The sequence below is a fragment of the Notamacropus eugenii genome, chromosome 2 (genome assembly GCF_028372415.1).
Source record: "Notamacropus eugenii isolate mMacEug1 chromosome 2, mMacEug1.pri_v2, whole genome shotgun sequence".
Taxonomy (NCBI): Eukaryota; Metazoa; Chordata; class Mammalia; order Diprotodontia; family Macropodidae; genus Notamacropus; species Notamacropus eugenii.
In genome coordinates this window covers 416,838,460-416,865,342 of record NC_092873.1, presented here as the reverse complement: position 1 = coordinate 416,865,342, position 26,883 = coordinate 416,838,460, and the positions used below count along the sequence as shown (strand labels likewise).

Here is a 26,883-nt window from a genome sequence, read left to right as displayed (position 1 = left end):
TAGTTGTTGGGATTCTGCTTAGGAGGCTTTAGAGTGCTATGTACCTTCTTAATATCCAACTTATAATTTTCTTTTTTTTTTTAAATTAGTGATAAAGATGCTTAAATCTACAAAGAATTTGCTAAAGGAGGAGAAACTTACACATAGTTATCCCTATGACTGGAGGACAAAGAAACCAGTGATTATTCGCCCTAGCATGCAGTGGTTTGTAAAAATAGAAAATATGACATCTACAGCCAAGGTACCAGACTTAAATTACTTTTCCTATAAAACAGGATTGACTCCTCCTCCAGGCTTATAATCCTATACAGTCATTGAAGGAACGTATTTCATTTGTACTGGCTTGCATTCGTAGAATTGTAAAGCTTGATAGGACCTTCAAGAACATTTAGTCTATAATCTTTATTTTAGAAATGGTAAAACATGGCCAGGGAGGTTATGTGATATGGGCAGGGCTGCATAGCTAGGTTCTTAGTTGCAAGATGTATAATCTTGGTCTTTTGACTCTTGTGCTGCCGTATACATATACACTGCTACATTAAATGATAATAAGAATCTCAACAAAAGTTGCTGTTCTTTGTTTAAGAAACATGTATAGTTTATAAGTTGTATAAGAAACAAATATAGTACTTACTATATGTAGCAATTATCTTAATAATTCAACTTGGAATTCTATATGTCAGAAAAATGAATTTTCAGTGTGATAATGTTTTTGAGCTCATGAGATAAAGTTCTTAACCATGTAGAAACATCTTTGTGAAATATTTCATTTCTAGAAACTTTTATTTATTTTTAGTATTCATTGTTATAAATTTTGAGTCCCACATGCTATCCCTCCTTCCACCCCTCTCACACTCATCGAGAAGGCAAGCAATATATTATATTCACAGAGTCATGTAAAACATGTTTCCATATTAGCCATGTTGCAGAAAAAGAAACTGGAAAAAGTATGCTTCACTCTGTACTCAGAGTTCACCAGTTGTCTCTCTGGTGGTGGATAGCATTTTTTATTGTGGGTCCTTTTGAATAAGTTCTTTTGGATCACTGTATTGATTAGAGTAGCTAAGTCTTTCACAGTTGATCATCATTACAATATCACTGTTACTGTGTAGAGTGTTCTTCTGGTTCTGCTCACTTCACTTTGCATCATTTCATATGTCTTCTCAGATTTTTATAGAATATTTTTGTAGTTGTAATATGAAAAGTTTTGAATTGGGATGCTATGTTGAAGTTAGACCTGGTATTTCTAACCATGTATATATTTTTTAACTTTGAACATGTAGATTAGTTTGTATAGGTTAGTTTAAAACACTTGAGTTTTAGGATCTATTTTAAAACAGAAAAATTTGCCAATTCCCTGTTGTAAATCCCTTTGGTTTTAGGGATTTGAGTGTCTTTGACTTAGCATGATCCCACCTGAATTTGATTAAAAGGTTAGTCTCAGATTAGGAATATAGTATAAATGGAATCTAGTTAAATTAAGCAGTCATAATGTAGTTCCTTATTCATCTTTTCACAAATGCATAAAGTTAAAGTAGGGACAGGGAACTTTTTTTTTTCTGAGGGCATCAACTCACTTTTAAAAGTAGGTTGAAAGCTACATAAGTTAAAGAAAAGAAGACATTAGAAGTTTTCTTCAGACAAGTATAAAATGTCCTATACATTCTTCAGATTAATAGGAGGGAACCTAAAACTGTTAAATACAACAAATAATAAAAAATTTAATAGCTGAATATTGTAACTAAAGAAGAAAGAAAAACAAAATAAATTCAAGGACACAGAGCCACATTGGGTAGCATTACCATCTTGGGGTATTTTGGAGTGTTGCAGCTGGACACAAGCATTTTTTATAGCTAAACTCAACATTCATCCTGTTAGTCCTATCTAAAGTCCTAAAGTTGAGGGCTAATGTTTCCCTGTTTTATACCAAAGGAAGAGGTATTTGTGTCCACCTATTTTTTAAAACAGGAGTTCTTAGCCTGGGGTCCACAGTTCCCTTAGCAGTCCATGGATAAATTTCATGAGGTCTTTGAACTCAGAGGGGAAATTACAACTTTATTTTCAACTAACCTGTAATTGAAACTAAGCATCTCCTTCAATTACAAGTTTTTTAAAAAATCATTTTGAGAAGTGATCCATAGGTTCCATGAGACTGTCAAAAGGATCCATGATTTAAGGATAAAGAATACTTCCTTTACAACATTGTGCAGTGATCAACTATGATAGTCTTATCTCTTCTCAACAGTACAGTCATCCCACACAATTCCAAAGAACTTAGGATGAAAAATGCTATCTACCTCCAGTGTGAATGCAGATTGAAGCATACTATTTTCACTTTTTGGGGGGAGGGGGAAGGGCTTTTGTTTTCCTTTTGTTGTTTCTTCTTTCACAACATGGCTAACATGGAAATATGTTTTACATGACTGCACATGTATAACCTATATCAGATTGTTTGCTGTCTTGGGGAAGGAAAAACAGAAAAATTTGGAACTCAAAATCTTTCAAAAAATAAATGTTAGAAATTGTCTACATGTAATTGGGAAAAAAAATACTATTATTTAAAAAGAAAAAAGAATACTTGCTTTAAAATAACAAATCAACCGACAACTTTAGATTCTGACATACTGCTTCAAGATTATACTGATTTGTTTTCTGTTTTTCTAATTTGTTTTTTTATAAAATTATTTGCTTTTCATAAATTTTTATAGACGTATTTTGTTTTTACATCATGTACATTTTTCACCATATCCCTCCCCCTCCCAGACAGCCATCCTCTATTAAAAAAAATAAAATAGAGAGGGAAAACAGTTAAGTAAAACTAACCAACATATCAGATAGAAGAAATTCTATGCAATGTTCCACACTTAAATTCTCCTGCCTCTTCAAAGAAGGGAAGATGGAGAGGTGCCTTTTCATATCTCTTCTTTGGGGCCAAGTTTTGTCATTATAATTTTATCAGCACTTAATGGCTTTATTGTTTTTTCTTTTTACATTGTTGTCATTCTGTGTATTATTTTCCTAGTTCTGCTTACTTCACTTTTGTATCAATTCTTAAAAGTCTTTCCATGCTTCTGTGTCCATCATATTCATCATTTTAGTACATAGTTATATTCCATTATATTCATGTGTCACAATTTATGTAGCCATTCTCTAGTTGATGGACTTCTAATTTATTTCCAGATGTTTGCAACTACCAAAAAATGATTCTGTAAATTTTTCAGTGTTTATTGAACTTTTCTTTTTGTCTTTGATTTCCTTGAGATATATGGCTAGCAGTGAAACCTCTGTGTAAGAAGCTGCAAACATTTTAGTCATACTTTCCATAATTCCAATTACTTTCCAGAAGGGTTGTACCAATTCTCAGCTCCACCCACAGTTCCTAAGTGTGTATCTCTCCATAACCCTATTCAGCATTGACCATTTCTCTTCTTTGTCATCTTTGTGAATTGTCTAAGATGAAATTTCAGAGTTACTTTGATTTATGTTTCTCTTAATAATAGTGATTTGGATTATTCTTTCATTTAATTGTTAATCGTTTACAATTATTCTGTTGAAAACTGTTCATACCCTTTAAGCATATAGTGCTAATTTGTTTTTTATGATTGAAATAGAGATTGTTAATTTTATTTGCTGTTAATGAAGTGTGGTAGTTCTCAACTTCTGTTGGTTTTGATTGAGTGTTATTACAAATTAATGTTATGTCTGTGATAAATGCTTTATATTTCCCCTGGATTATCACTTAATGGGTTCCCCTAATAAGCACCTTAAAAATTTTACTCAGTTTCCTTTCCTAGTTTTATACAAATTTATTTTTTAGTATGATCTCAGTAACCCAATTAAAAATGCATTTGTAAACTTACTGCAGGACTCATTAAGAAAGGTGAAATTTATTCCTGTATCAGCAATGAATAGTATGGTGGATACAATAGAGAGACGGCCGTATTGGTGTATCTCAAGGCAAAGGGTTTGGGGTGTTCCAATTCCTGTCTTCCATCACAAGACAAAAGATGAAATCTTGATCAACAGGTAGAAACATTTTTTATGTTTTATGAAATTTTAATGAGCTAAATATTTTTTAAAAATGAAAAATATCTCAACTTCACTGATCTTGTGTTTTTTCAAATAAATTATACATACTTTGTTTTCTCTGGGTAAAATGTGCTAATTTTATCAAAATATTTCCTTTTTCACGATTTTACTTTGTATAAAATTATTTTTTCCCAAAGCTAGATATTTCTGCTGCTGGGAGGAAACCTATGTATAGCAACTACCTTTTTCTTTTTAGATGATAGAGCCACACTGCTTTACTCTAATATTTTCTCTTTTCCATTATTCTGTTCCTTTCCCCTTAGCTTATCTATGCATGAGCCTCAATTCCTGGAGCCCCTACTTGCATTAATGAGGAATTAATATAAAGGACAGAGTTTTTAAAACTTAGATTTATATGAGGTATTTTTTTCCATTGAGATTATAACATGAAATCAATAACTTGTTACTTCCATATAAGAATTGAGGACCTGGTTTTAGGTTATAGATAACTGAAGGAATTTTGAAGACTAGAGCTGAGATGAAGAAGAGGCACTCTTGATTTCCCTGAGTCCTTGAGATTTCTAATGGCATATTGACAACAAACTAACTCAGTAGAATTTGGGAGAATATTAACAAAATTTCCTACTGGAGCTAGTAAAGTGAGTACCTACATTCTCCTTGGCAAATTAGGAGTTTGGTGATCTATTAACATTTAACAGTTTGGGCTGGTGGACCTAATTCTAAGATACGCTGCACACTGTGGCTGTCATTTTACAGTTAATAGACTGCTTTTGTCAAATGATTGCTTTATTCTTCCATCCTCTTTACTTAGGGAATTCATGCAGGTCATAATGGTTCTTTCTGGGGACATGAGCCCTTCTTACAGCTTATCATTCTGTGCATAACCAAGTCTCTCCTTGAACAAGGTGAAATGCTTTAAACTTTGTTCCTCTCCTCCCACACTTTTTATATCTCACTCAGAATATGGGCCTTCCTTACAACTTACATTGCTTAGGCAGCATTTTTTTAGGGCATCTTCTGGGTTTGACTATATGAAAAAATCTAAGACCTCGATTTAAGATTATATTCATGGTTTTGCATTAAAACAAATTTTAAAGAATTTTAAGTCTTATCAGGATTGCTATGTAGAGTTCAATCCAGCATGTATGCTTCAGGTACCAAAAGAAACTCATTGGAAAAGGCCATATTAATAAAGTTATCTTTCAGTTCAAACACTGAAAACAAACTTGAAGCTATGCTCCCATTTATGCTCTAGGAAGATATATTTATAGTAGTTTCCCCCTGAAACAGTGCATCGAGTGTGTTATTTAAACAGTGTATAATAAGAATAAAAAGTTATAAAGTTATAATATCCTCTTACTTGAGAAGTGAGTGTTTTATTTTGTATATGGAAAAATAATAACTATCATTTGGTCTTTTGAGACTGAGACTAAGTGGAAAAATAATAGGACCCAGGTTTGTCATTTGTCCTTAAACACATTTGCTTCCAGTCCTGTCCCTGAGACATTGTTTAAGAAATAGATTGTTTCTCACCTTAGGATTTATGAACTTCTTTGTCTGCTCCGTAGGAGTTATGTTAGTCAGCAGAGGTCACTGACTGCAGTAGCCAAAAAGAATATATAAAAATTCAAGAATTTTGAATTATAAATTTCCTTACTACTTTGGGGGAAATCTTTTCCTTCTTGTGTACTTCAGTTTTAATAATAACAGTAAGTTCCACTAGAGTACACCCAGTGTCCACTTAGACTTCCAGTGTGACATTTATATCTTTTCTGCTTGCAGGAGGAAGGGAGAAGAGCCCTGGAACATAGGTCTAGAGACTGATAGATAAAAAGGATGAAGGAGAAAGTGCTTCACAATATTGTTCATGTGTAGCATTTTTTTCTCCTCTCTATTCTCCCCAAAATTGTTCTTCTGACATGATCAACTATAGAATTTACCAAAAAAAAAAAAAATTAGAAGTTTTAAAGGGTATGCAAAGTACTTATATTCTCTTAAGCCATTAATATTTTTTTAGTCATGCAGAACGTTTCCATAATAGTCATAGTGTGAAGGAAAACATAAAAAAACTCAAGAAAAATAAAGTAAAAAATAAACCATTTATTTTTTTAAAAAAATTATTGAATTCTTAGTGGAAGTATTGTAGTTCTGAAGAGTTTTAGTCACACTTTAAATCATAACACTGTGTAATAGTGATGTCAGAGAGCATTATAGCATATTCTCCAGCTCGGAGGTGCTTGGAATTGATTCTGGCACCTAAACTAGACAAACAGGAGTCTAGGATCAGAGTTTTAGAAGCAAAAAGCTAAAGGACTTCATGTCCAACCCCTTCGTTTTATTTTTTACCTTACCAGAGTCAGGAGGACCTGAGTTCAATTGTGGCATCAGACACTCACTAGCTATGTGACCCTGAGCAAGTCACTTAACTGTTTTTTTTATAGTTTCTCAACTGTAAAGTGAGCTGGAAAAGGAAATGACAAACCACTCCTATTATCTTTGCCAAAAAAAAACCCCAGAGGGGTCTTGGAGAGTCAGACATGACTGAAATGACTCAACAATAGTATCACCAAAATTATTTTTTAATATGTTGAAGAAATAGATGATAAATCTTCTGTCAGGAAGACTTTCTGAACTTAATTATACTCTTTATTTTTTTTTTTATTTTGGAATTACAAACATATAGGATTTATTTTTGAAGAGCAAATTGGAAATACAAGTTACAGAGATAATTATATCCTTTGACTCAATAATTCCATAACTGGAATATACCTTAGTAGTGTTATTAAAAACAATAGTGAAAGGAACTATCCTTTTAAGTATTTTTTAAAAATTTATTTATTTATTTTTTTTTAGTGTTCTACAATCACTACCAAAAAAACTTAGATTTTTACCCCCCTACCTACCCCCCCTCCCCAAGATGCCATACAATTCTATATAGGATCTACATATACTTTCCTATTGAATACATTTTCACTATAGTCATGCTGTGTAGACGAAATAAAACAAATGGAAGAAATCATATAACAAATCAAAACATAATACACACACATATACAAACATGATCTGCTACATTTTACAAATGAATTTCATAACTCTTTCTCTGAGTGTGGAAGGCATTTTGCCTTAGAAAACCATTGAGAATTTTTTTTTTTAAAGTTCTTGCATTATTACGAAGTTCCAAGTCTACCAGAAAAAACTCTCGCACACTGTGGTCGTTGCTGTGCACAAAGTTCTCCTGGTTCTGCTCCTTTCACTCAGCATCAGGTCATATAAGTCCTTCCATGCCTCTCTGAAGTCTTCTTGTTCATGATTTCTTGTGGAGCAATAGTACTCCATTACATTCATATACCATACTTTATTCAGCCATTCCCCAATTGATGGGCATCCCCTTGATTTCCAGTTTTTGGCAACTACGAAGAGAGCTGCTATAAATATTTTTGTACATGTGGGACCCTTTCCCATTTTTATGATCTCTTGGGGATACAGTCCGAGTAGAGATATTGCTGGGTCAAAGGGTATGCACATTTTTGTATCCCTTTGGGCATAGTTCCAAACCGCTCTCCAGAACGGTTGGATGAGCTCACAGCTCCACCAATAATGAATTAGTGTTCCAACTGTCCCACATCCTCTCCAACATTTATCATTTTCCTGTTCTGTCATGTTTGCCAATCTTATAGGTGTGATATGGTACCTCAGAGTTATGTTGATTTGCATCTCTCTAATCAAAAGTGATTTAGAGCATTTTTTCGTATGATTCTAGATATCTTTAATTTCTTCCTCTGAAAATTGCCTGTTCATATCCTTTGACCATTTATGAATTGGGGAAATTATACTCTTTAAAAGGCCATATTCACAGTCTTTCTAGCTTGGTGAAAGGACCTCCTGCAATTGGGCAGTGTCTTCAAGAGCCTGAGATCACCTGTCTAACTCTGTACCACTGGACATATTATAATTCAACATAATCTTAAGTAAACTTTTTTCATTTATCAAATTAAAAGGCACTAATCTCCAAAGGATCAAATGTATTTTATCCTCACATCTCAGTCAGTGTGGGGAGCATAGAAGGCTCCCATCAGCACCAGGGACACTTTTTGGACCTGAGAGCCCGCTTTAGGGCACTGGACCTTTCTCAGAGGCATAGATGCCATCCTGAAATTGTCCTTTATTTATTTGTTTTTGGTGCGGCCTGAGGGTGACTGAGTTTGATAGAAGTTTAACATCATTTCCTTAAAGAGTTAACTCGTAGTTTTGGACTTGAGAAATGGTATGAGCAACATCTGGTCTCATGAGCGCTCTTTGCATCTATTTTCCACCCAAGAAGTTTTTAATTTCAACAAATAAATCATTTTCTTGAGTAGTGATGTTGATAGGAAAGTGAATATATAAAGATGTTACCTTGACCCCCAAGCCCAGGATGACTCTACTGGGTCATATCTTACACAATTGCAGATTGTGCAAACTGTTGCAAATTCTTTTCAATTTCCTTACTGCTTGTTATTCATGAACCTTTTTTTTTCTTGTCTTTCTATGGAAATTTAGCTTAATATTGGTATGGTGGAAGTAGCTTCATTTGATTCCTCTGGGGACATCTGCAATAACTGTCTAGGCCTTCAGAAAGATGTCAGCATTTTCTTGACTGTTGACAGTCTGGTTTCTTAGAATGATTGTCTTTTTAGTTGTTTGTTGGTCAGAGCACAATTCATTTAAAAGGTAAGGAAACTAAAGTCCAGAATTAGTAAGTGTTTGAGATAGGATTTCAACTCAGGTCTTCCTGACTCCAGGCCCAGCACAGAATCCACCTCACATATGATTAAATGTGAATTAAGTGGTATGCACAACTAAACTACTAGAAAGAGAAGATGACAGAATTGAAGTGGCCAGGAGGACCTCATGGAGGAGGTGAGAATTGAAGTGGGCCTTGAATATGCAGGATTAGGTCAAAGAAGTAGGCGGTATTTCTTGGATGGAGTGGGGCAGGAGGCATTGAGTAGGCAATGGTGGGAAAGTATGAGTCAAGTTTATTTTGGGGACAATGAATGGGTCAGATTGGCAAGATTAGGAGATTCACTTTGAAAATATTGGGAGTTAATACAAAAATAGGTTGGGGCCAGATCAGAGGCATTGAATACTTGGCTATTAACTATAGTTGGTTTTCAACAGGAAGGTGACGATGAAAGTAGTATTATAGGAAAAGAAATATGTCAGTGTTTTCTTTGGTGAGAAATATGTAGTGAATGTAGGCAACAAAATGATTTGGAAGCTTTTATAATGTTCCAGGCAATAATCTTGACAGTTAACTGTCTCCAGACCAACCAGACCAGTGTTCCTTATTCATATCCTATCTAGCTGTTCCTGGCCATTTTCTTACTATCTGCACTGTTAACCACACTTAGATATTCCCTTGTACTTTGAACCATTTTTTCTGGACACCTAATTAATATATCAGTTCCTCCTTTTTTTTTTTAAGTTTATGTTGACTTTTTATTACATCACTTAATTTCCCCCAGTATCATTTCCCAGAGAGTCATCTCATATAACAAATAATATTTTTTAAAGATCAACAGAAAAAGCAGAGGGAAAAATCAAAATAGTTGATCAAAAAAGTCTGAATATATGTATAATGTACAAAACTTGTGGATCCCTAACCTCTGCAAAGGGGTGAGATGGGAGTGTTTTGTCATTATCTCTTCTTTTGAGCCAGGTTTATTATTTATAATTTTGCAGCATTTACTTTCTTATTTTTTTTTTTTTTTGGTGTGTGTAGTGGTTCTTTACATTGTTGTAGTCATAGTACATATTGTTTTCCTGCTTCTGCTTCCTTCACTCTACATTATTAGTTCATGTTGATCTTACCATATTGACCAAATTTCATAATTTTCTCTAGCAGTTACATTCCATTATGTTTGTGTGCCACAGTTTGCTTAGCTGTTCTGCAATCATGGGCATCTAGTTGGTTTCCAATTCTTTGCTGTCACGATGAGTACTACTACAAATATTTTGGTGTATATAGGTGCCCTCCTTGGAGTATAAATAGAATGTCTGGGTCAAATGGCATAGATATTTTAACCACTTTTATTTGTATAATTCCAAATTGCTTTCCATGTTGGTGGTGCTCATTCACAGTTCCACCAGCATTGCACTAGCGTGCCTGCCTTCCCTCAGACCCTCCATTTTTGACTGATCTACCTTTTGTTACTTTTGCCAATTGGCAGTGTAGAAGATGAAACGTTAGGACTGTTATAATTTGTGTCTCTCTTGTTAATGATTTGGAGCATTCATTTATGTGGCTGTTTGCTCTTATTCTTTTGAAAACTGTTTGTACCCATTTATTGAGAATGACCTTTGTCCCGTTGCTTCTTGGAAGGGTATATCATTAGGTTTGTCTTTAGCTCCATTTATTATCCTTACGCTTTAGTAGACCCAAACATCCTATATATAGCCCCTCCTCTCCTATATGTGTAGCCTCCCACTTTTAGAGTACGAGTCCCTGAAGATGAGAACTGTCACTTTTGTGTTTGTATCCCTTCCATGTGGCACATATTAAGTATTTAAATGCTTTCAGTTCATTTCATTAGAGGTGGCTGAAATATTTTGAGCGTTTTAACTGATAGAATGTAATGATTCCTTTAACATATAATAGGAAAATTTTGGAGGATAAATATAGTTTTGTGGAGAAATACTAATGTTTAGTAGCCTGTAGTTGTAACTACGTAACAGGAGAGGTCAATTTGGGGTTGAAAATATGGCATTATTTCTGTCATTTCTTTTTATTATTGCTTTATGCCTTAGCAACAGTAGTTACTTTACTGGCTCTGATTTTTTTTTCCTTCAACAGCCAAACTATTGAGCATCTTGTTCAACTAGTAGAAAAACATGGAAGTGATATCTGGTGGACTCATCCTCCTGAGCAGCTTCTGCCTGAAAAAGTCTTATCTCAGGTAAATTTCTGATTACAAATTTTGAATACTAAAGATCTTGGGGGTGATTTTTTTTAAGCTTGATAATTATTTTATAATTTAATTTTTTTAAACAGGCTTAACATAGTTAATAAAATGCAAAAATATAAGAAAAACATAATCTAGACCTAAAATAGGGCATGTATGACTTTAACAGGATAGAATTTAATGTAGTGGTAGGTACAGGGTCTTGAGGTACAATATAGGTATTGAGGCAGTGTGATACAGCAAGAGGAATGTTGGATTTGGAGTCAAAAAGACATGTATCAAGTCCCAAATCTCAAGGTTTCTAGCACTCTGCTACTAGGCAAGTTGTTTCACTTTTGAGTCTCAGTTTTCTCCTTTGCAAAATAGGAATAATACTTGCATGACCTACTCTCAAGGTTGTGATTAAAAAAGTGCCTTACAAATGTCAGCTGTACGTACATTTCTGCTAATATTAGTGGCCTAAAGTTCAGTTTTAAACTGTAGTGTATCACAAATATTTGTGTTTGTGTTGGAAGTTGCTCAGAAATAGTGGGAATGACACTTGAACTTTGCTGGATTCAAATAACAGTCAGATGTACATAATTGTATTAGCTGCTCTGAAGTATCGTGCAGGAGAGTGTTTATTTTTAGCTAAATAATAATGAGCTCAAGTTGTGAATGCTTAACTAATGGTTATAGAAATTACTGTTATTTAAATATTTATTTAGTACTTATATGAAGTGCTTAAGATCTTTGAAAGTACTGGGTAAGTTCCTACAAGCAATCCAGACTACTTTCTGCCTCTTTAGTACTGAGACTAGGTTGTCATCTGTCTGCAACATATATGTGCTGATAAGTTAACTCAGTATATTTCTGATTTGATCATGTATTTTAAGACTTGAGGCACAAAGAAAAATTTGAAAGAATCATTTCTTGGCTATAAGTTGAAGAGGTTGGGGTCTAAGATCTCTAATTCTCTTCCAATCCTTAAATCGATGACCTTCTGACCCCAAGTTCCTCTCTGACATGTATTTTTTTTAAAGGATAGCACTAGTAAAACAGGTAACCCAAAGGACAATAAGGAAGACATATACTAGGTATAAGTAGGCTGAAGCACAGAACCAGTGATCACTTCTATGTAAGAAGGAGATACCTGATTGTAAAGACATTAAGGAAATACATAATTGGAAAAGGAAGTGGTGGGAAGTGTTTAGGTATTGAGAGCAAGTGATGGAAAGCTCAACTCCTAACAGTAATAAAGAAGATTTAGAGGATAGCCTGCTCAGTGTTGGGTTGGTCTTCTATTGAGAACTTATGGAAAGGCATAGGCAAGGATACCACAGAATGGGAAGGCATGGTTGGCTTGTGATCTACCCAAATAGAGGGCATTCTCATAACTAGATTCCATCAAAGAGTACGCTGTAATGTATAGACCCTAGGATAAATAAAAAGAAATGGGCCCTGCCTCTAATAATTTATATAGTAGGAAAAATTAGATGTTCATAGATAATATTCTAATTTGATTGTTCAAGTCCATACAAGGAGCATGAAATGTGATGAAATCAAATGAATGAGAAATCATATCCAACTTATTATGTATGTGTGTTGCAAGGGAAGAAAAAGAGAGGAAAGCTTGATTTACTTAATGCTTAGAATTGTTTTTAATGTGTGAGTATTATTTTAGTATACATAGACTTAGCATAAGAAAATTCAGTGACAACTAAAGTGTTTTTTCTGAAGTTGTCAATATTACCTATTACTTATTTGTGTTATATCTTTGTATAATTAAAATGCTTTTTTCACTTATATCTCATTAGCTTGGTGGTCCTGATGCATTGGAATATGTGCCAGGCCAGGATATCTTGGATATCTGGTTTGAAAGTGGAACTTCATGGAATTGTATTCTTCCAGGTATTAAATAAAAATAATATTATATATTATGTCATCATTGAAAGGCTTGAAGTTCAAAAAATGTGGACATGTTTAAAACCTATAATAAATTTCCCATTTTTAAAAATGAGAACGTCTTAGACTTGTAACATAACCCCTGATTTTTACCTATTAGCATTATTATACTGTGATGGAGTTTAAGAAACATATTTATAGAGCTAGTCTCTGGCAGGACCTGGATTGTATATAAAGCAGGTCTCCTATGGGCCATGCTTTCTATATACTTCACTTACTTTCTTTCTTTTCCTTTTTTTTTTTAAACTACAAATACAAGTATATAACATAATACTATTCTATGCTTAATTAGTTGTGATTAGAGTTAATTAGACAAAGTAAAGGGAGGATTGTTTTCCTAAGGTAACTAAGCATGAAAAGCAGGGAGAAGCTGTTGTTGTTTGTCCTTTGTTCTTCAGGACCATGACGTCAGGAGGGTCATGCCATGACCTGTAAGTGAATTGGATTTACATGACTAAAAGAGCCTGTATAAATAGTGATTCTGGGGTAGTCATACTTAAAGGATTTAGTTTTTTTTCCAGAAATGTCACTGTTAAGCAGTGTCAGAATTTAAACCTATATTTTCACATAGCACCTTTGTTTCCAAAATTATTGTTTCAAAAGGCCTTTGTTGATATGGTTTAGAAAAATATTAAATGTGCAGAGAGCCACTCACAGTTTTCCAAATTTTCTTGAAAATGCAGACAAATAGAATTGTACAATTTAAGCCTCAGCAGGAAGAAGGGTTTCTTGTAGCCCTTCCTGGGAGGGAATTCTTACACTCAAAAGAATGTACCTATTGTGAAATAGTAGTTATTAATACTGCTTCAAAAGTTCAATGACTACTTCAGCCTTCCTGAGAATTACTTCTGTTAATATCATTATTTGGGTGATTTCTTAAACAGTCATACGTAACTAAGGTCCTTACTAAGCATAACATATGTAAGTTAAATTCAGGGCTCTTGACTGGTTTAAAATGGAATGAAACTGTGCCACTTTTCTAATAGATGAAATTCAGTCATTGTTGCATCTGTAAGTACCTTGTAGAAAAAGTATGCCCACTCTTCACCTAACATTTAGAGGATTCAGGAAGTAGAGGAATTCATTAAGTGAAATTCTGTCTGTGAATATATTTCCAAACAAAAAATTAGGGGGTTTGATTGTCATATGTAGGTATGCCATAATAAGAGAAACATTATATGAACATACATAATTGATATAGTAAACTTTTGATTTTCCTTTATAATGAAATAGGAGACAGTCATAAATGGTCAATGAAATTTACAAATAACATAAAAAAGGAATTTTAATCTATAGTATCTATGTACTGACCCTAAATCTTTCCTTCAGGTGGAGAACAAGTTTAGTAAAGCTTGCCATCAAGAAGTAAATTGAGTCCTTTGTATTTTGTCTTCTTTCATTTAACTTTTTATTACATGTTTTCTTGAGCACATATCACCAGTGGTGACTTCTATGTAAGAAGGACATACCTGATTATAAAGATATTAAGGAAATATATACTTGGAAAAGGAAGTGGTGGAAAGTGTTTAGACACTGAAAGCATGTGATGAATAGTCCAGGTCCTAACAATAATAAAGAAGATTTAGAGGATTAGCCTTCCGGGTGTTGGGTTGGTCTTCTGTGGAGAACATATGGAAGGGCATAGGCAAGGATACTACATAGGCAAGGAGGAAAAGGCGTGGTTGGCTTGTGATCTACACAGATAGAGGGCATCCTTAAAACATGATTCCATCAAAGAATTCAGTGTATAGACCCTGGGATAAATAAAAAGAAATTGGCCCTGCCTCAAATAATTTATAATATTAAAAAAAAAGATGTATATAGATAATATTCTAATTTGATTGTTCAAGTCCATACAAGGAGCATGAAATGTGATGAGATCAAATGAATGAGAAATCATATCCAGCTTGTTATGTATGTGTGTTGCAAGGGAAGAAACAGAGGAAAGATTGATTTTACTTAATGCTTAGAATTTTAAGTGCTTTGAGTATTTTAACAATTATTTTAGTATACATAGATTTAACATAACAAAATTCAGTGACAACTGAAGTATTAAATTTATCTGAATTTAGTGATGTTACTTATCACCCACTTGTACTATGTTTTTGTATAATTAAAATGTTGCATAATCTCAAGTAGTTTGAGTCTCGTATTGATTTAAGGCCTAATTAATTGATTTAAGGATCAATGATTCTACTAAAGTTTCTTTTTTGCAAAAGAAAATGATCTCTATTTTTTAGCAAAAATAGCCTTCAGTAATGATTACTGATGAATCTGATTATCTTATATACTGCATACCTGTTTTCACTTTTGTTCTGACAGGATTTACAGCAAAGAGAGGTATTTGTTTTACAGTCTTGACATTAGGTCAAACACCTATTTCATTAAGAGATTAGTCAGTGGAATCCTAAAAAAAGTCAACATTTGAGAAATTTAAAGGAATTCTGTTTTACAATCATTCTTTAAATAATAAATTCACTCATGCCCAAAACATTCGTAAAGAATTTGTAAAAGACATGTTTGTACTAATCCTAATTAATTTTGTTTTTATTTTAAAACTGACATAAGTAACTCCTTATTTTCTGATTTTATTAAGGGAACAGGAAAACTTTAAAGTAAATAGTTGAGTTTTAACAGCTTTCTTATAAATGTGGGAACTTCCTCCAGTTACGCAGATTTCCAATGGTATTTTAATTTGACATTTTGAAAGATTCATGATAACATATGCCAGCTACTGACAGACGATGTAACACCTTTAAACTTACTTATCTGGTACATTTTCAACCATAATTCCCCCATAAATCTTCTGTAGAGAACCTACCTAATGTGTTGGAGGCCTCATTCTTTTAACATAGGGGTACCAGTGCACCCCTTGGACTATTTTCTTTTTTTTCTGTACAAGATTGGCCTATTTCCTTTTCTAGCATACATGTCCTTGATAATATATGTTATATATAGAAGTTATATCTTTTAATTTGCTTACTGAGACTTATTCCATTAAAATTGATGACTGAACTGTGGCAATGAGAATATACACCTTATTCAAGAAGATCAAATTAGGTAGGAGGAAAAACAGGATAAAATAAACCTGTGTAGAAATCTGCAAGCCCATGGAGGGGTGGGAGAGGGACATATTTTTAGCCTGGAACTGACTTGGCTAGTGGAAAAAGATTATTTGGTAAGTGGAAGTGTTGGAAAAAAAGTGGATACTTTAGATCAGTGAGGCCTTGGCAGAATTCTAGAATAAATTAAGAGGATGGTTCTTGATCATTTTTAAAAAGGAAAGTTGTAATCACTATGCAACATTATAGATTTTTTATGAATGAGTCATGCTAGTCTACCTTCATTGCTTTTTTGTTTCCACAGGATTACTAGATAAATAGGTAAGAGAAAATGGTTTGTAAAATCTGGAGATATTAGTGGATTGAAATGTTAATTCCTCAGTAGTGTAATGTATCAGCCAAAAAAAGGTAATTCAGTCTTAGACTGCATTAAAAGAAGCATAGTGTCAAGAAAGAATAAAGACATGATCTCACATGCTGGTCAGACATTTAAGAAGGGATATTGACAAGGGCAGAGGATGTCCAAAGGAAAGTGAACAGGGCTGCCGGACAACCAAAAAACCATTCAATGCAAGAATCACTTGATGAAACCTGGAGATGTTTAGCCTGGAGAAGAAGATGACGTTTGGAAGATGTGATAGTCAGTTGGCCCGTTGGATTGGAATATGATGAGTAGTCCTTACTGTATGCTCTTAATAGAATACATTTCAGGGACGTTGATGAAATAACCATTCACTTGCTTCTGAGGATTGTCACCCCAGAAATACTAAATAAACATCCAGACTCTTGCCATTGCATCCTAGCTATTCAGGGGTAAATTATTTAGCGTCATCCTTGTCTGCCTCTGCCCCACCTGCTCCACCCTCACTTTTATTTTGTTCTTTTGACCATAACACTCACCTGCAAAACTGCAAGACTGGCACAATGAACAGGAACGTTTCAATCTAGATGTTGATTCCCCATGGCTCACCGCATTTCTTTTTATCAGTTATGTATTTATAATTGTAGAGTGTACAAATATATACAAATTATCATCAAAATATATCATTAATTATTGAATAATTTGCATTTATAGCCTACTTTAACAATTTAGTAGAGATTTTAATACCTGTTATGATTACTTAGTTTGTGTTTGGAGTATTATAGCCTTTTTTCATGTACTTTTAATCCCTTCCCTTGTCTTCTCTAACAGATTGTCCTCACTATTATTGCTTCCTCTTTCTAATCTTTAAACTCTCTTTGTTTATATATCTACAAACACATCCCAGTCTTAACATTTTTCTTAAATCCTTTCTAGATTTTACCATTTTTAAGGACTATTGTCATATATCTGTCTTCCCCTTCTCAGCTAAACTCCTTGAAAATTCACTATACTCAATGCTTTCTCGAATTCTGCTCTCACTTTGTTCTAAACCTTCTATACTCTGACTCCTGACCTCTTCCTTCCTGGTGAAGGGGAGTACTAGCTTTCCTAGACCTCTGTGTCCTGTATTTATTTGCTGTCTTCCCCATTATAATGCAGGCTGTTTGAAGGAAGGGACTGCTTTTCCTTTCTCTTTGTATTTCTGGAGATTGGCACAATAACTGACACAGTATTTAATAAATGCTTATTGATTGATACACACCAATATTCTGAATAAACAGGACAGTTAAAGGTTGTAGCAGTTATATATAATGTTATAAAGGATAGAAGGCATCAGATTTTCGTAACTGCAAGATTTGGAATGTAAAATTATCTTTTTCTATTGTAATTAACTCCGAATTCATTTTTTCTGTGTATTTCTGTAATTTACAGACAAAAGAGCAGATTTGTACTTGGAGGGAAAGGACCAGCTCGGAGGCTGGTTTCATTCTTCCTTGTTAACTAGTGTGGCAGCAAAGAATAAAGCCCCTTTTAAGTAAGTATGTCACAAATAAGCTAGTCAATACATTTCAGGTAATTTCAGCATGAATTTATTGAGTGCCTGAAACAGACCAAACACAATGCTAGGAGTGGAGTAGGATGCCAGAAAAATTATAACATGCTTCCTGACTTCTGAGAGTTTTTGATATCATTGGGGCATAACTTACATTTGAAATAAATGGCAGGTAGTTAAAAGTATATTATCTTTGCCGTAGATTATAAGTCCTGTAGGGGGATCATTATAACTTGTTGTAATTGAGGGGAGGAAATTGGGTTGAGGAATGGGTAAATTTTGGATAGGTAGAGAAAATGGGATGTCCTCAGAGCAGAGGGAGGATATCTTGAGCTTTAAGTGCCGTTATACTTCTAATATTCACAAACAATAGACAAACTGGATATCTAGAACCTGCAAGTTAGCATTAGAAGTTGGCTTAACCTCCCAGTCAGTACACTTCCATTAGATTAGAAACCATAATATACCATAAAAATAGATAAGCTTTATAAAACTAGGTTGAAACTGAGAAGCAGTGTGGAATAGTAGCAGGCCCTGGAGTCAAGAAGATCTGGGGTCAACTTGCACCTAGAGACGTACTGGCTGAGTGACCTTTAGCAGGTCATTTTTAATTTTTTTTTGCTTCAAAGCACTGAAGTTGCTTGCTAGTCTTAAAATTAGAAGTTGCAGAACATTTGTTAGTGTGCATTGGTAAAGGGAGTTTCTTCTCTGGGAATTCTCTGCATTGATGAAATCATAGGTTCAGACCGGAAGAAAAAATTGTATGTTGTCACAATGTGCTTCCTAGATTGAAGTTCTGTCTCTTGTCCCTTTTTTCTTGACTATCTCCCAAGTGAGCCTGAAAAAAAGAGTTTAATGTTTTTCTTCCATCTTCCCAGTGCTCCTCACCTCCTCTTCTTGAATAACAATGAGAGCTCAGAATGATTGATGCCTGTGTCTGCTACCAGAATGGATATAAATGTCTTAGAACCTTATGACCAAAAGGAGAAAGAATTTTGAGGGGATAATTAGCTATGATGGTCAATTGTATGTGCTACCAGAAGTTAATAGAACAGTAATATTCCCCCCCGATTCCTACATTAAAAAAAAATTAATCATCTTATTTACTTTTCCTTCCCTTGCCCATGAACTAAACAGTCACATTTAGAATTTTCACCAAAGACTTTGCTGTGTGGACCTTTTTTCATCCAGTCTATTTTAAGCAGCTGATGAAGTGTATTAATTTTGACAACTATAAAAAAAAGGTTCTCATCAATTTTAAGGCAGTTTGTGTTTTATCACCTACCATTCTTTTTTATAAAAATGGTTAATTTTCCCTTTCAGGACTGTTTTCGTTCATGGTTTTACCCTTAGTGCAAAAGGAGAAAAGATGTCTAAATCTCTTGGAAATGTGATTAGTCCAGATGTTATTGTCAATGGAGGCCAAGTAAGTGACTCATAATAAGACAATTGGCATATTTATTATTTTACAGATTTTAAATTGTTCTAATACTTAGCTCTTTAAATTTTTTAAAATCGTTTTATATGTGCTTATGTATGGAGTCACCTGTCTTGGGATCTTATCTTCTGTCCTCATTTTACAAATGATGAAACTAAAAAAATGGAGGTTGTATGTTCTACCTAAGATCATGCTAATATTCAGTAGAAGACCTAATTTGGGTTTGTGTTTAGGGACTAAGTCATACTATCTATCTAAGTCAGAGTTTCATGTGAATTATTAAAAATTTTGGTCTCTTTAGTAAACAATTAGTTCTGGGTGTTTGTTTTGTTCATTTTTTTCAGTGACTCTATTTGGGTGTTTGGGGTACTGAGGCAAACAGGGTGAAGTGATTTGCCCAAGGTCACACAGCTAGTAAGAGTCTGAGGCCAGATTTGAACTCAGAAAGATGAGTCTTACTGACTTCAAGCCTGATATTCCATCCACTGCATTACCTACCTGCTCTGGTAAACCATTTAGTCACAAGCCATTAGCAGTAGCCACAATTTTAAAATATTGAGCTTTTTTTACATATATAGTCACAGAGAAAGCTGGCAGAAGAAGATAAGAAAATGGAAGCTATTAAATATTCACTTTGTTTTGGTACTATTAAAAGTATACATTTGTCTTTGGAGAATTGATTACCATTATTATTGATTAATGGACACAAGTCTGATGTTGCTGATACCCTAGCTTTATTTGCATAAGATACAGATCAACTTATGATTATAGGATAGTGGATTAAGAGATGGAAGGGACCTTAAAGACTATCCATCCCGTGCTCTTATTTTATAAATCAGGAAATAAGCCCAAGGAGATAAAGTGCTTTACCCAAGATCACGCAGATAGAAAATGTCAGAGGTGAGACTTTGATTCAAGTCGTCTAACTCAAGAACTTCTGTCTCTTTACAATAAGCCAATTTGTTACTTATAAAGTAAATTATCCAGACTAATAATATATTGCTATCCTGGTTTGCTATTGACCTGCCAGTGTCCATTATTCAATGCATTGTGTGTAGAATTACTACAGAATGTTGGAAAACCTTTCTTTGATGCCTCCCCCTCTTCCCTTCCATTCTGCTCTCAGGTAGGGAGTCTGTTCAGAGGAGGATTATTATACCCCAGCTGATAAGCCTATATGGACCTGTCTGTTCTAATTAAAAATGTATAACAGTGCCTGATAGCTGAGGTAGGAATTACGTATGCACTTGACAAAGGTGGAGAGGCCTGATCTGACTTTTGGACCGAGCTAAATTTCTTTGACTTGAGATTGTGGAACTCCATGTACTTGTGTGGCTATTCTAAACCTTCAGTATTGAGCTGAAATATTCCCATTTCACATATTTCTTAAGGACCTATTTTGAAATGTGCAATTTGTAACGTACAGTTTGTATTTTTCTCACAAAAAGGATCAAAGCAAAGATCCTCCGTATGGCGCAGACATCCTTCGATGGTGGGTTGCTGAATCAAATGTCTTCAATGAAGTGAAAATTGGACCTCGTATACTTAATGCAGCCAGAGATGATATTGACAAGGTCAGAGTAATTAAATTGTATATTTCTGGAAGCAAAAGGTTGCCAAACAGTTGCGATTAAAAATTACATTTTGCTTTTAGATAAGCTAGAAATGCTATTATTAATTTTAGTTTGTCCTCTAAATAATTATCATGCATTTATAGAGAATATTTTTAGTGTGTTTGCACATGCTAGTTGAGCTTCTACAAATAATAGTTGGTAGTAATAACTTATGTACTTACTGCCTTAGCTTTGTGCTTAATATATTTGTGTGTATTTTCTCGTTTATATCAATGACACATTTCTGAAGGACCTAGTAGTATTGAATTTATTTTAAGCAACTTTTTATTCTTCTATTTAATTTTTTAATTTTTGAGTTTTGCTTGTATCATTCATTTCTGAATATACCCCTCCCTGGTTTCCTTTGTATCCAAGATTTTAAAAAGAAAGAGAAAGCAGATCAGCAAAGCCAGTATACACATTTACTATAGCTGATGTGCAGTATTCTACCTGAAATAGCATGTCTCTGCCTCCTCTACCCCTCTTTCCCTCTTAAGCCCAACTTAAAGGAGTGAGGTACATTTCCTTACCTATTCTCTGGAACCAAAAAATAAGTACTTACTTTTTAAAAAAAAAGTTTTTCCAATTACATGTGAAAACAATTTTAACATTCGAGTTCCAAATTCTCTCCTTCCCTCTCCCCTCTCTGAGAAAACAAGCAGTTTGATGTAGATTATACATGTGTAGTCATACATAACATATTTCCATGTTAGTCATGTTGTGAAAGAAAACAGACCAAAAAAATACCCAAGAAAAATAAAGTTTGTTTTTTTTAAAGTGTGCTTTGATATGCATTTAGATGCCATCAGTTCTTTGAAGGTAGATATTTTTTCAAATCAGCAATGATTTAGAGGATTTTTTTTGTTTGACTCTACATAGCTTTGATTTCTTCTTTTGAAAAGTGCCTGTTTATATCATTTGACCATTTATTAATTGGAGGATAACTTAAATTCTTATAAATTTGGCTTAGTTCTCTACATATTTGAGAAATGTGTCCATTGTAGAGATATTCTGTAAAAAACATTTTTGCAGTCATGATTTCTAACTGTATTTCCCCTCCATCCTATTTTTCCCTTGTCTATCCTTCTCTCTCTGTGTCTTTTGTCTTTCTCTCCTTTCACTTATCCTTCCTCAGAAGTGTTTTGCTTCTGACCATTGCTTCCACCAGTCTCTCTTACTTTTACCAGCCGCCCCTGCCATCTTCTCCTCTACTGTAAAACCTCTTTGCCACCTCACTTATGTGAGATAATTTACCCCATTCATCTTCTCCCTTACCCCTTTTTCAGTGCATCCCTCTTTCTTGCCCTTTACCTTGCTAGTGCTCCTCTTTGCCCTGGGACTATGAACATGCATTCGGGCAGTGCACCAGCAAAGGGTGCTGTAATCTTGTGACCACTTGTCCAACCCCCTTACTGTGTAGACTGAGAGCTTTGGAAGGCATTGCCACTTGATTCAGTCACTCCGAGGGCCTCCTGCTAACCTGTCATGGGTTCAGCCTACACTATGCTTTGACCCCACTGAGATAGACCTTTCCTCTTTACATTCTTTAAGCTGTCTTGGGTTGGAAAATTGTTTTACCCTGTCCTTTGGCTGTTTCTACTTAAGAATTTGTTTTGAAGAGTTATTTTAAAATTGTTTGGAGGGGAATTTGGGAAAGCTCAGGAAAGTCCCTGCCTTTATTCTGCCTTCTTGGCTCTGTCCCACCCCAGCAAATACTTATTAAATACATAAATGCATACTGTGTGCAAGGCTTATCTTTGTATTTATTTTACTGATGTCTTGTAACAAAGAATTTTTTAAAAGTTTTTTAAAAAGCAGTTCAGAAAACTGTGACATCAACCAAATCTAAGAGTATATACAAAGTTTCACCCTTTACAGAAAAGGAAGAAGGAAAGGAAGGGGCATTTCCTCCTTTCTAGGTCAAAATATTGCCATTATAATGATTTTATTATTATTATTTATTATAATTAATTTTGGTTTTTGTTCTTTCCATTTCTATTACTGTAGTCACTGTGTATTTTGTTTTCCTGATTCTATTCGTTTCCTTAGTTCATAGAAGTCTTCTGCTTCTCTGAATTTTTCATATTGTTTCTTGTTGCTGGTGTAAAATTTTGTTCCACTCATATAACATGATTTATTCAGTTGTTCCCAAATTGATGGAGGCTCACTTTTTAATATTGATATTCCCCCAGTGCTGATGACAGCATGATGTAGTAGACAGAGAGCTCGCTTTAGAGTCAGGAAGACCTGACCTAAGTAAGTAGCACCTTTGATATTGGCTGGTTAGGTGAGCCCTGGGGAAAGCATTTAACCTTTCAGTGTTGCAGGCAGCTCTCTTAAGACTACCAGGTATAACATAATCATAATAATCATGCAGATAAATAAACATGTGCGTCTTAACTACGCCAAGTCCTAGGGATACAAATTTAAAAAAAGAAATAATACAACGACATAATGCCGCAACATTCCATCGTGCCTCCTATGTGCCAGGTCCTGTGCTGTTGCTGTTGAAGGCACCATCACACTCCCGGTGCTTCAGGTTCACAGTCTCAGTGTGTCTTGCCTCTTCACTCTTCTCAGCACCATTTCTGCAGTCTGTTTCCAAATCTTCTTTCTCCCTTTGCGACATCTCTCATGTGCATCCTTTGCTCTTCACTCCTACAGCTCACTCATAATTCAGGTCTTGCTCTCCTCTTGCTAGGCTGCTGCAGTAGCTTCTGATTAGTCTCTTCCCACTCCATTTCATCTTTCGCTTAGCTGTTGAGGTGACTTTTGTAAAGCGTAGGTCTGGCCATGTAATTTTCTTGTTTAAGGAGCTCTAGGGAATCCTGTCACATCCAGGACCAAATATGAAATCCGTTCTCTGATATCTATGTTCTTCATGCCCTAACCTTTCCTCCACTCCACAGACTGTGATCAACTACCCTGGTCTTCTTGCTGTCCCACACATATATCACTCTATTTCCTGTCACTCTGCTTTTGCACTAGCTGTTCCCCGTAGCTCTGCACGGGCTCTTTCTATGCCCAAATTGTGCTGCTCCCTCACCTCTACTTTTGAGTTTCCCTGGCTTCCTTCAAGACTCAGCTGAAATCCTGCTTCTGCTGAAAGCCTTCCCTGGTCCTTCCAACAGCCAGTGCTCTCGCTTTTGAGATCACCTTTATTTACTCTGCATGTCTTAGATTCACCTAGGTATTTACATATATGTTTCTCATTGGAATGCAAGCGCCTTGAGAGGAGGACTTTTTTTTTTTTTAAAACCTTTGTGTCTCCAATGCTAAGCGTAGTGTTTGATACATAGTGCCTGATAAATGCTTCTTGGCAAAGTAAATTACTGACTGACTTGCTTGAACATGCATCTCCCAGTTTTTTGCTGTCCTTGAGACTAATCAGAGACTCCCCAAAAAAGTTACGTCTGTAATATCTTTCAGGGAATCTTAGATAATTTTGATATATGAGTTCAAGACACATATCCTAAACCTTTGTGGGACAGCTTTTGACCAGCATTTCACTTTACCAATTCTTCATGCTTTTTTCTGGTTGGCTAGTAAGAACAGTTGGACCTTATGTTCTCTTTAATAATAATGGACAATATTTATATAGCACTTTAAGGTTTGCAAAGTGTTTTACATATTTTATTTCATTTGATCCTTACAATAACCCTGTGTAAAGTAGGTGCTTTGATTCCCATTTTACAGATGAGAAAATAGGCTGAAAGAGGGACTTGCCCAGAGGTCATAAAGTACAGGTTTGAGCAAGGTTCAAACTCAGATGGTCCTGACCTAAAATCCAGCACTCTACTACTTCACCAATAGCATATTTTAATCAGTATGCTATTATGAATATAATGTTTTCCATAAAACTTGGGAGGAGTTCCCTTGCTTAAAAATACAAAGACCCTACTAGAACAATTTTAAAATAATATCTGAAATAAAGACTTTAACAATTGGAAGGAACATCCAGTATTTATGCATGAATTCTCAATAGAGTAAAAACAACAAAACCGTGAAAACTTAATTTACATATTTAATACAAAATCCAAAGGTTTTTTCACGAACTGGATAAAACCATAATAAAAATTATGTGGAAAAGAAGGTATCGACAATTCATCTGGATTTGTGAAGCATCGCTCCAAATTGCTTTCCAGGATAGCCGGACGCATTCATAGCCCCAGCAGCAATGCTTTAGGTGCCTCTTTTCCCTCACCGCCTCCAGTGTGTGTAACTTTCCATTATTGTCGTCTTTGCCAGTCTGATGAGTGTGAAGGAGAAACTAAGAGTTGCTTTATTTGCATTTCTCTAATTTTTAGGGCAATTCTATCACTCTTAATATCACACTAACCAAAATAATTAAAAGAAGGAAACAGTGCTGGTGGTAACTGCAGAGAAAACAGATATATTTATTTGATTCTAGTCAGTTTGCAAACTATCAGAAATTTTTTGAAAGCAGTCTGTCAGTGTGCATTAAAAAATGACAAAAATAATCTTTACCATCAATTCAGTAATTCTATTATTGGTATCAAACCGTAATAGTTATAAAAAAAATTATCTGCTCATACTTTTTTTAGCAGCATTTTTTTGTGCTTATAGAAAAATAAAAATAACTTGAAAGTCTAATATTGGGGGAATGGTTTAATTGTGGTGATTAAGGTAAGGGAATACTATAATTCTATTTATAGTGATTGATAGGTTTGAAGAATATAAGAAAATTTGGAAAAAATCTTAATGAAATAATGTAAAGGAAGCTAACCCTAGAAACAGGAGACTTCAAGGAAATGTTTGAAAAGTTATGGGTTTTTTTGGGGGGGAGGGTGAAGTTAATTATTTCCATTTAAAATTTAATTTTAAGTTTAAATTTTAAATTCTATTTTAAAGTTTCCTTCCCTGTGCCAAGCATTATTCTAGATACCAGGGCACATTAAGAAAGAAATGAAACAATCTGTGCCCTCTAGGAGCTTACATTATATTGAAGGAAAATAATTATGCTATTTACATATTGTTTCAAGAGAGACAGTGTTGTCAGGTCTAGGGTCAAGACTTTTCTCAGATGTACATTGACTGGATCACAGTGGACAACTTACTTCATCTTTCAGTGGCAAACAGCATAAGTTATAGAGAGTTTGCTGATTTGCGTCAATGGAAGTGGTTTCCATATTGGGAGTTTCTCATTTGTAGAGAAAAGATGGTTGTAAACAAGTTTAATTGGTTGTATTTATATTTAATATGAATTTTTATTAATAAGCGATTACAAATCAAGATGCAGAAGGAAAAGCATATGGCCACTGTGAGAATTTGTTTTGCTTGATTGTGCAAATTTGTTACAGTGGTTTTCTTTTTCACTAGAAGAAGTAGGTGGAAGAGATGGGGAAATTAGGAATAGGGTTCTCTCCCAGAACTCTCTCTTTCCCCAAAAAAATGAGAAGTGAAGAAAGGCCAAAAGGAATCACAGACTAGCAGGACAGCTTAGAAAGTTACTTGTTAAATTTATTACATAATTAAAAAGAAAAGCAAATGCTACATAATAGAGATTTGTAGTTTCATATCTGAGCCTTTTATTTTACAGCATATATGCAAATATGCTCATCTTGGGGTGGTTTTAATTTCAGAATCTGAAAAAGGGAAAAAATGATGAACAATTACAAAATGAACTCATACTCTACATTTAACATTTTCTTTTATAGCTTAGGAATACACTTCGTTTTCTTCTGGGAAATGTGGCTGATTTCAATCCAGAAACAGATACTGTCCCCTTTCAAAAGATGTATATTATAGACCAGTATATGTTACATTTACTTCAAGATTTTGGGAAAAAGGTATGTCGTTTACTAAGTATGAACAGAAAGATTTCAGCAACATATATATGTAGCAGTATAAGTATTATGAGGCTGGATAAAAATTCCAGCCATTAAGTGATGGATC

General features: G+C 34.5%; 1 protein-coding gene across 2 annotated transcripts in view; it reads left to right on the top strand.

Annotated features, from left to right (window-relative positions):
- The window catches only part of IARS2 (isoleucyl-tRNA synthetase 2, mitochondrial), a 68,864-nt gene that overhangs the window by 26,947 nt on the left and 15,034 nt on the right, over positions 1-26,883 (top strand). For both annotated transcript variants that reach the window (XM_072647802.1, XM_072647803.1), the window contains 8 exons: positions 90-241; positions 3,866-4,026; positions 10,886-10,988; positions 12,791-12,884; positions 17,796-17,898; positions 19,240-19,342; positions 20,803-20,928; positions 26,646-26,777. In XM_072647802.1, coding sequence (XP_072503903.1) covers positions 90-241; positions 3,866-4,026; positions 10,886-10,988; positions 12,791-12,884; positions 17,796-17,898; positions 19,240-19,342; positions 20,803-20,928; positions 26,646-26,777 — 974 coding nt within the window. The remainder of the gene's footprint in view (positions 1-89; positions 242-3,865; positions 4,027-10,885; positions 10,989-12,790; positions 12,885-17,795; positions 17,899-19,239; positions 19,343-20,802; positions 20,929-26,645; positions 26,778-26,883) is intronic.